We start from the raw sequence: 16,798 nt of genomic DNA, 5'->3' as shown, positions 1-16,798 counted from the left end.
AGTATTAGAATTAAGTAAAAACACAAGTCCAAACCCCTATCTCCATCCATGGCTAATTTAGGAAAGGGTCAATTTTAGCTAGTTAGCTACAACAACAAGTTGTTTTGTCAATGATGTATTGCTCTCGATGTGATGTGATAGGAGGGAAGCCAAATCCAAACTGGCTTCCCTTGACACTTTTTCTTGGTGCTCCAGGACCATTCACAGTTGAGTTCACACACCACAATGCCACAGATGTCTAAAGTTTTTTGGGTAGCGTGCAATTGGCATGCTGACTGCAGCAACGTCCACCAGAGCTGTTGCCAGATAATTGAATGTTCATTTATTTAACATAAGCCGCCTCCAACATCGTTTTAGAGAATTTGGCAGTACCTCCAACAGGCCTAACAACCGCAGACCACGTGTAACCATGCCAGCCCAGGACCTCCACATCCGTTTTTTTCACCTGCAGGATCGTCTGAGACCAGCCACCCGGACAGCTGATGAAACTATGGGTTTGCACAACCGAAGACTTTCTGCATAAACTGTCAGAAACAGTCTCAGGGAAGCTCATCTGCGTGCTCGTCGTCCTCACCAGGGTCTTGACCTGACTGCAGTTTGGCGTCGTAATCACTTCAGTGGTTAAATGCTCACCTTAGAAGGCCGCTGGCATGCTGCAGAAGTGGATAAATCATGGATAAATGCAGGTTACATTCATACCGGGCAGATGGCAAACAGCGTGTACTGTGTCGCGAGGGCAAGTGGTTTGCTCATGTCATCGGTGTGAACAGAGAGCCCCATGGTGGTGGTGTGGTTATGGTATGGGCAGGCATAAGCTACGGATGACAACAAACACAATTGCATTTTATTTATGGGATTTTGAATGCACAGAGATACCTTGACGACATCCTGAGGCACAATATCGTGCCATTCATCACCTCATGTTTCAGCATGATAATGCACGGCCCATGTTGCAAGGATCTGTACACAACTTCTGGAAACTAAAAATGTCCCAGTTCTTCCATGGCCTGCATACCCACCAGACATGCCAACCATTGAGCATGTTTGGGATGCTCTGGATCGACTTGTACGACAGCGTGTTCCAGTTTGTGCCAATATCCAGCAACTCTGCACAGCCATTGAAGAGGAGTGTTACAACATTCCACAGGTCATAATCAACAGCCTGATCAACTCTATGCAAAGGAGATGTATCACAGATTTTCAGGACGTTTAAGCTTTGAGACAGTTGAGACATGGATTTTGTGTGTGCCATTCAGAGGGTGAATGGGCAAGACAAAATATTTAAGTGCCGTTCAATGGGGTATGGTAGTAGGTACCAGGAGCACCGGTTTTAGTATGTCAAGAACTGCAATGCTGTTGGGTTTTTCACGCTCAACAGTTTCCCGTGCATATCACGAATGGTCCACCACTCAAAGGAGATTCAGACAACTTGACAGAATCTTGACAGTGACAAAAGCATTGGAATCAACTTGGGCCAGCATCCCTGTGGAATGCTTTTAATACCTTGTAGAGTCCATGCACTGATGAATTGAGTGCAACACAATATTAGGAAGGTGTTCCTAATGTTTTGTACAGTCAGTGTATCTACTGAGTGACTTTCACCTGATCTAAAAGCACTTTCTCAACACTTATGTTTGTATAGGGGGTGGGGTGAGGACAGTTAGGTGTTACATATTACAATACCTCGAAATTATAAAAATGTTGAATATAAAATGTGTTAAAATATGTGAATCACTGTGTATCCTTTTCTAACATACATCTATCAAGTGACATGAGTTAATGTAGTGTTTATTTTAGTGATGATACACTATTTTACAATAAAAAATATGTTTGCAGAGACATTGTTTAGTCACATTTTCTATTTACTAATCTCTCTCTATAGAGATTTTCATGTCTGATTAAGAGTGTAAATATCATGCGATATCATATTCACATTATTCACTGAAATCCATCATTGATTTCTATGAGCAACCTACCGTATACTGTGAGGTGTAAATGAAAGCTGTATCACTGGAACACATCCAGGCCAACCCCTTTCAGCCAGTCTGTCTCCGCCATGCCAAGCAGACCCATGCATTTTCCTCATGTAGACATTTGTAAAAAGGTTCAAGATTAAAGGGCAACTCCACCCATTTCCAACCTAATTTTCACTGGTTTGGTGCTGGAGATGATGAATATGAGGTTGAAAAGTGTTTGAAATGCCCTTGAAAAGTGCTGCTTGACTGAGAAATGGAAGCAGTTATGTCTTGGCTTAGGGTCATTCTTACATGACTATTTTACACTTGCATTACTGTCTCTTATATACAGTAATATACAGTTATATTACAAGGCAGACACATTCAGCCAATCCAGATTCTGCAACCCCTTTCTATAATATTTAAAAAATCAACCAAACAAAGAAAGATATATAGCCCCTTGGATAAAACAATAGTCTGAACACCTGACAATTTATTGAAGACATATGACTTTTAATTTTGAGGTGTCATTGTAGACTGCCGACGTTTTGAAGTGAAATGATCTCCTATCCGTCAATGCTGTCTGAGACAAAACGATGAGGGAGAAAGAGAGACGGAGAGAGAGAGAACACAGGTGAGGGCGCAAGCGTTGGCAGACAGTCAAGCCTACAGCTGATGCTATACATTTTCAGCACTATAGACAGTTCCATTCTGCAGTGCGAGCAGACAGAGGGGGTATAAAAAGGTAGGAGCCGCGCTGCTTAGCCTGCAAACTGACACTGTATAGTTTACTGAGGCAATATGAGCCACAGAATGGACTATCATTCGGGTTCTCCGCATAGGGGAGCTCAAGCTGAGTATTGCTGCTATCAACCCAAACTGACCGGATCCCCCTCTGCATCCAGGACCGTTGGCTTTGAGTCGACTACCACATACACGAACAGAGGATATGCGACGACGCTGAAGAGCGAATTCGGATCCGTTCCGAGATCATCGGAGAGCCTTTTCGATTTATCAAACCCATTTACCGAGGTTTTGACAAAAATGAATGAGAAAGAACTGCTCCATGGGCTGAACGACCGTTTCGCCGGATTCATAGAGAAGGTGCGTCATTTGGAGCATGAAAATGAATTGTTTGAGAGGGAAATCGAGGAAATCAAACTAAAGGCACAGTCCCCTGCGTCTCTGGCCCAGGAGCACGAGCCGGAGCTTATGGACCTGAGGAACCTAGTTCATGACATCTCCCTTCAGAAGCGTCAGATCGAGATAGAGCATCAGAACCTGGAGGAAGATTTCCTCATCTTGAGAGACAAGTATGAGCAGGAGGCACGTGACCGCTCGAACGCAGAGAACGGTATCCTTGTGCTGAAAAAGGACGCCAACGATGCATACCTTGCCAAACTTCAGTTGGACAACAAAGCGCAGTCTTTGGTGGACGAGATCCACTTCCTGAAGAACAACCATGAGGACGAGATATCAGAAATGGTGGCCCAGATCCAAGAGGCTCAAGTAACGGTCAAGGCATACAACTTTGGCAAACCTGACATCACAGAGGCTCTCCGGGACATCCGTGTGCAGTTAGAAGGTCACGCCACTTCCGACATTCAGCAGGCCGAGGAGGGCTTCCGTGTCCAGTTCGCAAAGTTAACCAAAGCGGCAGAAAGTAACAGGGAGGCGTTGAAGGCAACCCAACAGGAGATCCAGGAGAATAGAAGGCACCTGCAGGGGAAGACAATTGAACTGGACTGTGGTAAAGGAATGAGAGAGGCCCTGGAAAAACAACTACAAGAGCTGGAGGAGCGTCACTATGCAGAATTGATTCATTACCAGGTAGACTGTGGTTTATTTTGTACCTCTAACAAATGTAAGTAAACATACACATTTTGATGATTCATATTTGTATTCAGGGCTATGTACTAGGTGTAGGCCACAAATATAGGCCCCATGTGAACTGTATCATTATTGGAATATAATTTTCTCATATTGGACCATATGGGTAGAACAATATTTCCCCCCCTAAATATATCCTGGTTTTCATACCAGACAAAGTGGCTGGTTGACCCTATTATTGACTCTTATTGTGTACTTTTCTGTCCAGGACACTATCAGGCAGCTGGAGAATGAGCTGACCAATGCTAAACTAGACATGTCTGGCTACCTGAGAGAGAACCAGGACCTGCTGAATGTCAAAATGGCTTTGGATGTGGAGATTCTCTCTTACAGGTAAGAGACATCAACTCTACCGTATATTTTTAGTGTGTTCCTGGATCTTTTTCTGAGGATAACCGGGGTGTGGACATTTTATTCTAGCCCAGCGCTAACACATCTGATTCAACTCAGTGCTGTGTTACAGCAAAACTGTGCAATAGTGTCATAGCGATGGTGAGAGATTACTACAAAACACAGTCAATAGTGAATAATAAATAAAGACTAATCAAATGAAACAATAGACATTTAATTGAAATAGTTTGATTTCATATTTAACATCAAATGAACATAGACCATTTCACAACACAGAATGACACTTTAATCATGATATGGATATTCAGACATATCCACACACACTGTTCTCACAAGCTGACATGGATGTGTGCAGAATTGATCAGTCTGGCATTTACGAGGCTAACACATTGGGACATATCCATATTATAGTCATGACGGTAATAACACGTCTCTCTGCCTCCCTATAGGAAACTCCTGGAGGGTGAGGAGTCCCATCTGTACACCATCTCTGACACCCACATCTCCATGCCCTGCATCTACCGCCAGTCCCCCGTCTACACCCTGCCTTGCCTGGCCCGGCAGGGAGGGCCCACACGCAGGTCTGAACCCCAGTACAAGTTTGTTGAGGAGATCATCTCTGAGACCACCAGAGACATGGAGATGTCCGAGATTGAGGAGAAAGGCTCCGAGGAGACGGTCGGGGGAGAGGGAGACAAGTTGAGACAGAAGCAGGGAGAAGAGAGTGACAAAGCTGAGAGGAGAAGTGGGGAACAGGTGGATGAGCATAAAGAGAAAGCTAGAGGTAAAGTGGATGTTGAAGTGGACGCCCCGGAGGAAGAGGGTGAACAGGAGGAAGAGTCTAAGAGACAGCAGATGGTCACATCAGCAGAGGTCGAGGTAAATGGAGATGGAGTTAGCCCTAGTGAGGGAGAAAATGGAGAGGAGGGAGATGATGAAAGAGAGGAGGAAAAGGGGGGTGAGCCAGATGCAATCAAAAAGACAGAGGACATTGACAGAGGTGAAAATACACAAAGTGAAGTCAAATCAGCTGAGGCCACCAGTGAGGGAGAGAAGGAAAAACTGGACACAACAGAGAAGCTAGACAGCGAGATAAACGAGACATTAGAAAAAGATGACACCCCAAAACAAGGCAAATCCCAACTAGAGGTTCCCATGAATGGTGACATCTCAACAGAACCCAAAACGTCAGAGTCAGAGGATAGCAAAACAGGTTCAATAAAGGGTGAACCACAGGTCCCCACAGAGGACATCTCCAAAGAACCCAAAAAGGTGTCAGAGGAGAGAAAAATAGAAAGCCCTTTACAAGAGAAAAAAGAGGTAGATCTGAAAGAGGAGAGTGCCCCAACAGAGCAACAACAAGATAGCCCAAAAGAAAGTCCCATCAAAGAGGGGAAAAAGGTAGATCTGACAGACCAGAGTGCCCCAACACTGGAGCAGAAACCTGATCAGAAGGAGCACAGAGAGTCAGACCAACCTCAAGAGGCAGAGAGTGCTGTGACAACACAAGAAGAGGATCTCCCTGAGCCCACAGAGAAGGACATGGAATCCCCTGATAACACTGCAGAGCTCAACACCAGTTCAACCAAGGAGACAGTGGAGCAGGTGAAGTCACCTGATGATTCTGGTGTAAAAACGACACAAGATGAGAGAACAGTAGGAGGTAAAATGCCAGACAGAATTCTCAGCACAACAAGTGAGTGTAAGGAAGACCTTGTGCAAAAGATTCCTAAAAAGGAGGTGGGTCCGACAGAGCAAAAAGTGAGCAGCAAGGATGATAGTGTAAAAATTGTTGGCAGTGAAAAGGTCACAAAAGATGTCTCAATGGGTGAGGAAAAAAGGAAAGAATCTGAGACATCCCCCAAACCCGACCCAACTGTCACCCCTAAAGAAGAAACTTCCATTAAACCAGAACCAGCAGTCACTGCAAAAGAAGAAACGTCCCCAAAACCAGAACTAGCAGTCACCACTAAAGAAGAAACTTCCCCAAAACCAGAAATAGCAGTCACCACTAAAGAAGAAACGTCCCCAAAACCAGAACTAGCAGTCACGGCTAAATTAGAAACTTCCCCAAAACCAGAACTAGCATTCACCACTAAAGAAGAAACGTCCCAAAAACCAGAACCAGGAGTCATCCCAAAGGTAGATACTTCCCCAAAACCAATCTCAACCATCACCCCTAAAGAAGAAACGTCCCCAAAACCAGAATCAGCAGTCACCCCTAAAGATGACACATCCCCTAAACTGGACCCCACTGTCACTCCTAAAGAAGAAACAACACCGCATCCAGAGCCAACTGTCACCCCTAAAGAGGAGACATCTCCTAAACCATACCCCACTGTCACCCCTAAAGAGGAAACACCCCCAAAACCATTCCTGACAGTCGCCACTAAAGAGGAGACATTCCCTAAACCAGAACTATCAGCCACCGCTAAATTAGAAACTTCCCCAAAACCAGATCTAGCAGTCACCCCTAAAGAACAAACTTCCCCAGAGCCAGAACCAGCAGTCACCCCTAAAGAAGAAACGTCCCAAAAACCAGAACCAGGAGTCATCCCAAAAGTAGAAACTTCACCCAAACCAGAACTAGCAGTTACCCCTAAAGTAGAAACGTCCCCAAAACAAAGCTCAACCATCACCCCTAAAAAAGAAACGTCCCCAAAACCAGAACCAGCAGTCGCCCCTAAAGATGACACATTCCCTAAACCGGACCCCACTGTCACTCCTAAAGAAGAAACAACCCCGCATCCAGAGCCAACTGTCACCCCTAAAGAGGAGACATCCCCAAAACCATTCCCGACAGTCGCACCTAAAGAGGAGACATTCCCTAAACCAGAACTATCAGTCACCGCTAAATTAGAAACTTCCCCAAAACCAGATCTAGCAGTCACCACTAAAGAACAAACTTCCCCAAAAGCAGACTCAACCATCACCTTTAAAGAAGAAATTTCCCCAAATCCAGAACCAACAATCACCCCTAAAGAAGAAAATTCCCCAAAACCAGAACTAGCAGTCACCACTAAAGAAGAAACTTCCCCAAAACCAGAAATAGCAGTCACCACTAAAGAAGAAACGTCCCCAAAACCAGAACTAGCAGTCACGGCTAAATTAGAAACTTCCCCAAAACCAGAACTAGCATTCACCACTAAAGAAGAAACGTCCCAAAAACCAGAACCAGGAGTCATCCCAAAGGTAGATACTTCCCCAAAACCAATCTCAACCATCACCCCTAAAGAAGAAACGTCCCCAAAACCAGAATCAGCAGTCACCCCTAAAGATGACACATCCCCTAAACTGGACCCCACTGTCACTCCTAAAGAAGAAACAACACCGCATCCAGAGCCAACTGTCACCCCTAAAGAGGAGACATCTCCTAAACCATACCCCACTGTCACCCCTAAAGAGGAAACACCCCCAAAACCATTCCTGACAGTCGCCACTAAAGAGGAGACATTCCCTAAACCAGAACTATCAGCCACCGCTAAATTAGAAACTTCCCCAAAACCAGATCTAGCAGTCACCCCTAAAGAACAAACTTCCCCAGAGCCAGAACCAGCAGTCACCCCTAAAGAAGAAACGTCCCAAAAACCAGAACCAGGAGTCATCCCAAAAGTAGAAACTTCACCCAAACCAGAACTAGCAGTTACCCCTAAAGTAGAAACGTCCCCAAAACAAAGCTCAACCATCACCCCTAAAAAAGAAACGTCCCCAAAACCAGAACCAGCAGTCGCCCCTAAAGATGACACATTCCCTAAACCGGACCCCACTGTCACTCCTAAAGAAGAAACAACCCCGCATCCAGAGCCAACTGTCACCCCTAAAGAGGAGACATCCCCAAAACCATTCCCGACAGTCGCACCTAAAGAGGAGACATTCCCTAAACCAGAACTATCAGTCACCGCTAAATTAGAAACTTCCCCAAAACCAGATCTAGCAGTCACCACTAAAGAACAAACTTCCCCAAAAGCAGACTCAACCATCACCTTTAAAGAAGAAATTTCCCCAAATCCAGAACCAACAATCACCCCTAAAGAAGAAAATTCCCCAAAACCAGAACTAGCAGTCACCCCTAAAAATATAACATTCCTTAACCCTGAGCCCAGTGTCACTCCTAAAGAAGAAACAACCTCTCAACCAGGGCCAACTGTCACTCCTAAAGAGGAGACACCCCCTAAACCGTACCCCACTATCAACCCTAAAGAAGAAACTTCCATTAAACCAGAACCAGCAGTCACCCCTAAAGAAGAAGCTTCCCCAAAATCAGATTTAACCATCACCCCTAAAGAAGAAACTTCCCCAAAACCAGATCTAGCAGTCACCCCTAAAGTAGAAACTTCACCAAAACCCGAACTAGCAGTCACGGCTAAAGTAGAAACTTCCCCAAAACCAGTACTAGCAGTCACACCTAAAGATGAAATTTCCCCAAAACCAGAACCAGCAGTCACCCCTAAAAATGAAACATTCACTAACCCAGACCCCACTGTCACTCCTAAAGAAGAAACTTCCCCAAAACCAGAACCAGCAGTCACCCCTAAAGTAGAAACTTCCCCAAAACCAGAACCAGCAGTCACCGCTAAAGTAGAAACTTCTCCAAAGCCAGCAGTCACCACTAATGTAGAAATTTCCCTAAAACCAGAGCACACTGTCACTCCTAAAGAAGAAACAACCCCGCAACCAGAGCCAACTGTCACTCCTAAAGAGGAGACTTCCCCTAAACCGTACCCCACTGTATCCACTAAAGAAGAAACATCCCCGCAACAGGAACCAACAGTCACCCCTAAAGAGGAGACATCCCCTAAACCATATCCCACTGTCACCACTAAAGAAGAAACATCCCCTAAACCGTTCCCCACTATTGCCCCTAAAGAGGAGACATCCCCTAAACCAGAACGAGCAGTCACCACTAAAGTAGAAACTTCCCCAAAACCAGAACTAGCAGTCACAACCAGAGAAGAAACTTCCCCAAAGCCAGAACCAGCAGTCACCGCTAAAGAAGAAACTTCCACAAAATCATCTCTAGCAGTCACCATTAAAGAACAAACTTCCCCAAAAGCAGACTCAACCATCACCTTTAAAGAAGAAACATCCCCAAATCCAGAACCAACCATCACCCCTAAAAAAGAAACGTCCCAAATACCAGAACCAGCAGTCGCCCCTAAAGATGACACATTCCCTAAACCGGACCCCACTGTCAACCCTAAAGAAGAAACTTCCATTAAACCAGAACCAGCAGTCACCCCTAAAGAAGAAGCTTCCCCAAAACCAGATTCAACCATCACCCCTAAAGAAGAAACTTCCCCAAAACCAGATCTAGCAGTCACCCCTAAAGTAGAAACTTCCCCAAAACCAGAACCTGCAGTCACAGCTAAAGTAGAAACTTCCCCAAAACCAGTACTAGCAGTCACACCTAAAGATGAAATTTCCCCAAAACCAGAACTAGCAGTCACCCCTAAAGAAGAATCTTCCCCAAAACCAGAAACAACTGTCACTCCTAAAGAGGAGACATCCCCTAAACCGTACCCCACTGTCACCGCTAAAGAAGAAACATCCCCGCAACAGGAACCAACAGTCACCCCTAAAGAGGAGACATCCCCTAAACCATATCCCACTGTCACCACTAAAGAAGAAACATCCCCTAAACCGTTCCACACTATTGCCCCTAAAGAGGAGACATCCCCTAAACCGCATCCCACTGTCACCACTAAAGAAGAAACATCCCCAAAACCGTTCCCCACTGTTGCCCCTAAAGAGGAGACATCTCCTAAACCAGAACGAGCAGTCACCACTAAAGTAGAAACTTCCCCAAAACCAGAACTAGCAGTCACAACCAGAGAAGAAACTTCCCCAAAGCCAGAACCAGCAGTCACCGCTAAAGAAGAAACTTCCACAAAATCATCTCTAGCAGTCACCGCTAAAGTAGAAACTTCCCCAAAAACAGTAATAGCAGTCACACATATAGAAGAAAGTTCCCCAAAACTAGAACCAGCAGTCACCCCTAAAGAAGAAACTTCCCCAAAACCAGAACCAGCAGTCACCCCTAAAGTAGAAACTTTCCCAAAACCAGACCCAACCATCACCCCTAAAGAGGAAATATCCCCTAAACCAGACTCAACTCTCACCCCAGAATTAACGACCACCCCTAAACCATACTCAACCCTCACCCCAGAATCAACAACCACCCCTAAACCAGACTCAACCCTCACCCCAGAAACAACGACCACCCCTACAGAAGAGAGTGAAATGATGGGCAGTGGTGACAAAGCTAAGACAATCACACCACCAGAGGAACAGATGCCTGCAGTTGCAGAGAGCAAGGACTCACACAGGGGGGCACCAGAAAGCAACACAATTCAAGAGAAACCAGAGGAAAGTATGGACAAAGAGCCTGAGAAGGTTACAGATCCCAAAGATGGACCCACAAATACAGTTAGCGTGAAGACCAAGGCCTCTGAGTTAAAACCTGAACATGTTGAGATATCTATTACAAAGATATCACCAGTGAAAGAACAGGATGTATCAGCCGTGGGTTTGAAAGATCAGACAGTTGATGAGAAGATAACAGAACAGGTGCAATTTTAAATAGACTAGAACAGCTTTACAGGAGGTGCATGGTTAGTGCAAGCCTATAAAGCAATATGAGAACTGCTCCGCCTTAAAATACTAACTGACACTTAACATGTAAAGTATCATGGTTATCAATTATCACCAGGGCCGCAACTTTCACTGGGGATGGGGACGGGACATGTCGCCCCCCCCCCCCCCCCCCCCCCCCGCCCCTGATTATGAGGCACAATTAATGAACTCCTGCAAGAGAGATGTACTGTAATATTGAATGTAACAAATCAAAAGCTGTATTTTGCTGTATCTATTTACTTCTCATTAATGGATGATAGTGTGCATAGGGATGATAATGAGAATGGTTGATAATGTGATTTGATCATGCCTGAATGTGCTGAGCAATAAATGCTATTTGAAGAGCACTTCTGTTTCCAGCTATTCTTACATACTGTGCTGTATTTCACCTGATAAGATGGCATCACATATATAATTTCTCATAATTTCTCCCATATGTAGAAGCAGGTGAATTCCAACAGCACTAGGCTGAATTCAAAATAAATCTCCCCTTTGCCCGCATCCTATTTCCCCAAAGCATGGTAGAAACTCACGGTTGAACACTTTATATTGAACAAAAATATAACTACAACATAATAAGTTACAGTTCATATAAGGAAATCAATCAAATAACTTCTATGCTCGCTTAGAGGCAAATAACACTGAAACATGCATGAGAGCATCAGTTGTTCCGGACCTTGACCTTAAAACAGGTCAATATTCACAAGGCCGCAGGGCCAGATGGATTACCAGGACGTGTACTCCGAGCATGCGCTGACCAACTGGCAAGTGTCTTCACTGACATTTTCAACCTCTCCCTGTCTGAGTCTGTAATACCAACATGTTTCAAGCAGACCACCATTGCTCCTGTTTCCAAGAACACTAAGGTAACCTGCCTAAATGACTACCGACCCGTAGCACTCACGTCTGTAGCCATGAAATGCTTTGAAAGTCTGGTCATGGCTCACATTAACATCATTATCCCAGAAACCCTGGACCCATTCCAATTTGCATACCTCCTTCTGCAACATGATCCTGGACTTCCTGAAGGGTAAGGGTAACTTCAAGTTCCTTGGCTTCCACATCACCAACAAACTAACATGGCCCAAGGACACCAAGAAAGTCATGAAGAGGGTATGACAAAACCTATTCCCCCTCAGGAGACTGAAAAGATTTGGCATGGATCCTCAGATCCTCAAAAGGTTTTACAGCTGCAACATCGAGACCATCCTGACGGGTTGCATCACTGCCTGGTATGGCAACTGCTCGGCCTCCGACCGCATGGCACTACAGAGGGTAGTGCATACGGCCCAGTACATCACTGGGGCCAAGCTTTTTGCCAACCAGGACCTCTATACCAGGCGGTGTCAGAGAAACGGCCAAAATATTGTCAGACTCCATCCACCCTAGTCATAGACTGTTCTCTCTGCTAGCGCACGGCAAGTGGTACCGGAGCAACAAGTCTAGGTCCAAGAGGCTTCTAAACAGCTTCTACCCCCAAGCTTGAACATCTAATCAAATGGCTAGTCAGACTATTTGCATTGACACCCCCCCCTCCCTATGCTGCTGCTACTTTCTACTATTATCTAAGTTTAGTCACTTTAAAACTCTACCTACATGTACATATTACCTCAATTACCTCGACACCGGTGCCCCCGCAAATTGACTCTGTACCGGAACCCGCTGTATATAGCCCCGCTATTGTTTTTTACTGCTGCTCTTTAATTATTTGTTACTCTTACTTTTTTTTAGGTATTTTCTTAAAACTGCATTGTTGGTTAAGGGCTCGTAAGTAAGTATTTCACTGTAAGGTCTACACATAGTCTGCGGTTGTGAGGCCAGTTGGACGTACTGCCAAATTCCAATAACTTTGGAGACGGATTATGGTAGAGAAATTCATATAAAATTATCTGGCAACAGCTCTGGTGGACATTCCTGTAGTCAACATGCCAATTGCACGCTCCTTCAAAACTTGAGACATCTGTGGCATTGTGCTGTGTCACAAAACTGCACATTTTATAGTGCCCTTTTATTGGCCCATTTCTTGGCTCATTTAATTTAGGTGAACTTGTTGGCAACAAACTTTTGTTTGCATCCCTGCATCCATAATTGGGGAATTGACAGAGGAAGACAGAGGAAACTCTGGTTTAACTTCTAGGGGAAGGGAGAGGACTTTTCAAAACTGTTTTGAAAAGTCCCCCCCTACCCCTAGAAGTTAAACTAGAGTTGTTGTTTCACAACACAGCAAGGACAGCAAGCTTCCTCTGTCTTACTATGTCAATTCCCCAATTATGGATGCAGGGATGCAAACAAAAGTTCCTTGCCAACAAGTTCACATAAATTAAATGAGCAGCAGGGTAGCCTAGTGGTTAGAGCGTTGGACTAGTAACCGGAAGGTAACCGGAAGGTTGCAAGTTCAAACCCCCCGAGCTGACAAATCTGCCGTTCTGCCCCTGAACAGGCAGTTAACTGTTAACTGTTCCTAGGCTGTCATTGAAAATAAGAATTTGTTCTTAACTGACTTGCCTAGTAAAATTAAAATAGAACACAGCAAGTTGTGAGATAGTTAAAGGGAAACAGTGTGACTGAATTGCAAACTAAAACCATACTCTATTGTCTTAACCCAGCCAAAGATGGGTTGAGATAGTTTAAGGGAAATGCTGCAATGTTAGCTGTATTGTAATGGTGCCAATCTTTCTCATTCAGTTGTGATTGAGGCCTAAACACTAAAAGACTACAAGTGTGTAATATAGATTCAGGCTGATTTTAGATAGATTATTTACTAAGAAACTTTGATCTTAGGGTGAACAAAGTCTTTAAGCTATACGGGATTGGTGTCCCTAATACTACGACAGTTGTTGCTCAGTATGTGATAATGTTACTAGAATGACGTTGTAAACAACAGCCAACTTTCCGGGACATAGACATGTCTTATGTGAGCAGAAAGCTTACATTCTTGTTAATCTGACTGCTGTTTTCAATTTACAGTAGCTATTACAGCAGAAAAAGACCATGCCATTGTTTGAGGATAGTGCACAACAACAAAACACTTTTATCATTGCAACTGGTTTGATACATTCACCTCTGAAGGTAAATAATGTACTTACATTCAGTAATCTTGCTCTGATTTGTCATCCTAAGGGTCCCAGATAAAAAATGTAGTATTGTCTTGTTAAAAAAATATATTTTTATATTCAAATGTAGGAACTGGGTTCCGCAGTTTGACCCCACTGCTTTCTCTGGCTCTACACACACCCCGCCCAGCCCTCTAGATGTGTGAAGGTTAGTGTCTTTTCTGTAAGGAAGCTAATGACCCATCATGTATGACATTCCTGGGAGTGTGTAAACTTAAACAATTTTATTACCATAGCATTGTTGTATGTTCGCTATAGTTACTTGAAAATGTATAAATTGCCTCCCGGGTGGTGCAGTGGTTAAGGGCGCTGTACTGCAGCGCCAGCTGCGCCACCAGAGATTCTGGGTTCGCGCCGAGGCTCTGTCGTAATCGGACGCGACCGGGAGGTCCGTGGGGCGACGCACAATTGGCCTAGCGTCGTCCGGGTTAAGGAGGGTTTGGCCGGTAGGGAAATCCTTGTCTCATCGCGCACCAGCAACTCCTGTGGCGGGCCGGGCGCAGTGTGCGCTAACCAAGGTTGCCAGATGCACAGTGTTTCCTCCGACACATTGGTGCGGCTGGCTTCCGGGTTGGACGGCGCTGTGTTAAGAAGCAGTGCGGCTTGGTTGGGTTGTGTATTGGAGGACGCATGACTTTCAACCTTCGTCTCTCCCGAGCCCGTACAGGAGTTGTAGCGATGAGAAAAGATAGTAGCCACTAAACAATTGGATACTACGAAATTGGGGAGAAAAAGGGGTTAAAAAAGAATAACAAATAAAATGTATAAATTGACCAATTTGGCACATTTGGGCAAACACCTGGAAGAAATTAAACAGCATATTGCGTAGTGATGTAGTTCTTTACTGGATCAGTAAACTTTGCACACACTGCCCTCATCTTGTGGACAACATCTAAATTACACCTAGAATCATACATCACTGTCTGGCCTTTCTATTGCATTGCTAAGATGATGTAACAAGAAAAATAGAAAACACATGTTTTTTTGTTTGTATTATCTTCTACCAGATCTAATGTGTTATATTCTCCTACATTCAAAGTGTTTCCTTTGAAATAGTAACAAGAATATGCATATCCTTGCTTCAAGTCCTGAGCTACAAGCAGTTAGATTTGGATATTTTAGGCGGACAAGGGTCAGATCTTGAACTGGACTTTCTGCCTAGTTTGATTGAACAGTGTTGCTCATACTCAACCCCAATGTTATGCGACCAGGGGGCAATGCATGGCACTTCTTGTCACTTCTACTCCTGCTCCCCCTCTCTAGCACTCTTTGTAGCCAGTTTACTTATTATTACGCACACCTGCCACCATCGTTATGCGCACCTGCACCTCATGAGACTCACCTGGACTCCATCACTTCTTTGATTACCTACCTTATGTCTGTAATTCCCTTTGGTTCGTTCCCCAAGCAGTATTAGTTATGTTTCTATTTCTAGATGCTACTCTTGTTTTATATTGTTCCATTTATTATTTATTTTACACCCTGTACTTGCTTGCAGTCTCCCAGTGTCTGCGTTACAGAATACTGCCACAACAAATGGAAGCAAAAGTGATTTTACATTTTTTTGTAATAATTTTTTGCTGGTAATGTCAGGTCCAAGGGCCACTGCCGAAGCTACCGGGGATGCCTTAGACAGTCCGTCAGGCTCCCGCGCCTCAGCCGATTCGACTGTTTCCCATGCCTCAGCCGGCTCGACTTGGTCCCGCGCTTCAGCTGGCTCTTCAGGTTCCCGTGCCTCATCAGAGGTGACCGGCCTGCTCCTGGTACTCGGGACCGTTCCTCTGGTCGGCGTCCTGCTTCTTGAGCCCCGCTTCAGGGAGGGGGTACTGTCACGTCTACTCCCCCTTCCCCTCTCCTCATTGTCGGCAGTTTACTTATTATTATGGACACCTGCCACCATCGTAAGGCGCACCCCATCTCATGAGACTCACCTGGACTCCATCACTTCTGATTACCTCCCCTTTATCTGTCATTCCCTTTGGTTGTGTCCCCAGACAGTATTAGTTATCTTCCTCATGTCCAGATGCTAAACTCTTGTTTTGTATTATTCTATTTGTTATTACATTCACCCCTTGTACTTGCTTCCTAACTCCCAGTGTCTGTGTTACACATCTAGTATTTGTATGTATTATTTGACCCTCTTTACTGCATACAGTGAGCTTCAAACAGTGGTTCCCTATGGCTGACACATTGGAAACTCCACTGTTACATCATGGGGTGGTGTTTGGAAAACACATTGGGAGGAAAGTGTTCTTATGAAACATCTACATAAGGAGTGGTCGATATCTTGTCCCTCACCCTAAAATAATAGTTCAAAACAAACACACATGGAGACCATCAATCAAATGTATTTATAAAGCCATTCTTACATCAGCTGATGTCACAATGTCACGGTGAGTGAATGAGGACCCAAAAGCGAATTAACTTAACAGAGCTTCTTTAATAACCAAACATAGGTAGGTTCAGACAGACCGGCAGATTCCGACAGGACAGGACAAGGTTACAGCAAACATGACGATAGTCTGGTTCAGGCATGAAACACAACAAACAAGAATCCGACAAGGACAGGAACAAAAACAGAGAGAGATATAGGGACCTAATCAGAGGGAAAAAGGGAACAGGTGGGAAACGGGGTGAATGGGTAGTTAGGAGGAGACAAGGAACAGCTGGGGGAAAGCGGGGGAGAAAAGGTAACCTAATACGACCAGCAGAGGGAGACAGGGTGAAAGGAAAGGACAGAAAGACACAACATGACAATACATGACAGTACCCCCCCACTCACCGAGCGCCTCCTGGCGCACTCGAGGAGGAAACCTGGCGGCAACGGAGGAAATCCTCGATCAGCGCACGGTCCAG

At 44.8% G+C, this 16,798-nt stretch overlaps 1 protein-coding gene across 1 annotated transcript; it reads left to right on the top strand.

Moving 5' to 3' along the window:
• The first annotated feature begins 2,919 nt into the window (after nucleotides 1-2,919).
• Nucleotides 2,920-15,972, top strand: LOC118966722 (mucin-2-like). The gene is made up of 5 exons (XM_036989935.1): nucleotides 2,920-3,785; nucleotides 4,054-4,178; nucleotides 4,646-10,566; nucleotides 15,536-15,765; nucleotides 15,937-15,972. The coding sequence occupies exons 1-5, from the start codon at nucleotides 3,000-3,002 to the stop codon at nucleotides 15,970-15,972; spliced, it is 7,098 nt and encodes a 2,365-aa protein (XP_036845830.1). The 5' UTR covers nucleotides 2,920-2,999.
• Nucleotides 15,973-16,798: the final 826 nt, after the last annotated feature.

Source organism: Oncorhynchus mykiss, chromosome 1 (assembly GCF_013265735.2).
Source record: "Oncorhynchus mykiss isolate Arlee chromosome 1, USDA_OmykA_1.1, whole genome shotgun sequence".
Taxonomy (NCBI): Eukaryota; Metazoa; Chordata; class Actinopteri; order Salmoniformes; family Salmonidae; genus Oncorhynchus; species Oncorhynchus mykiss.
Note: the sequence above shows the minus strand (reverse complement) of the source record. Positions and strands in the feature narration are given on the sequence as shown.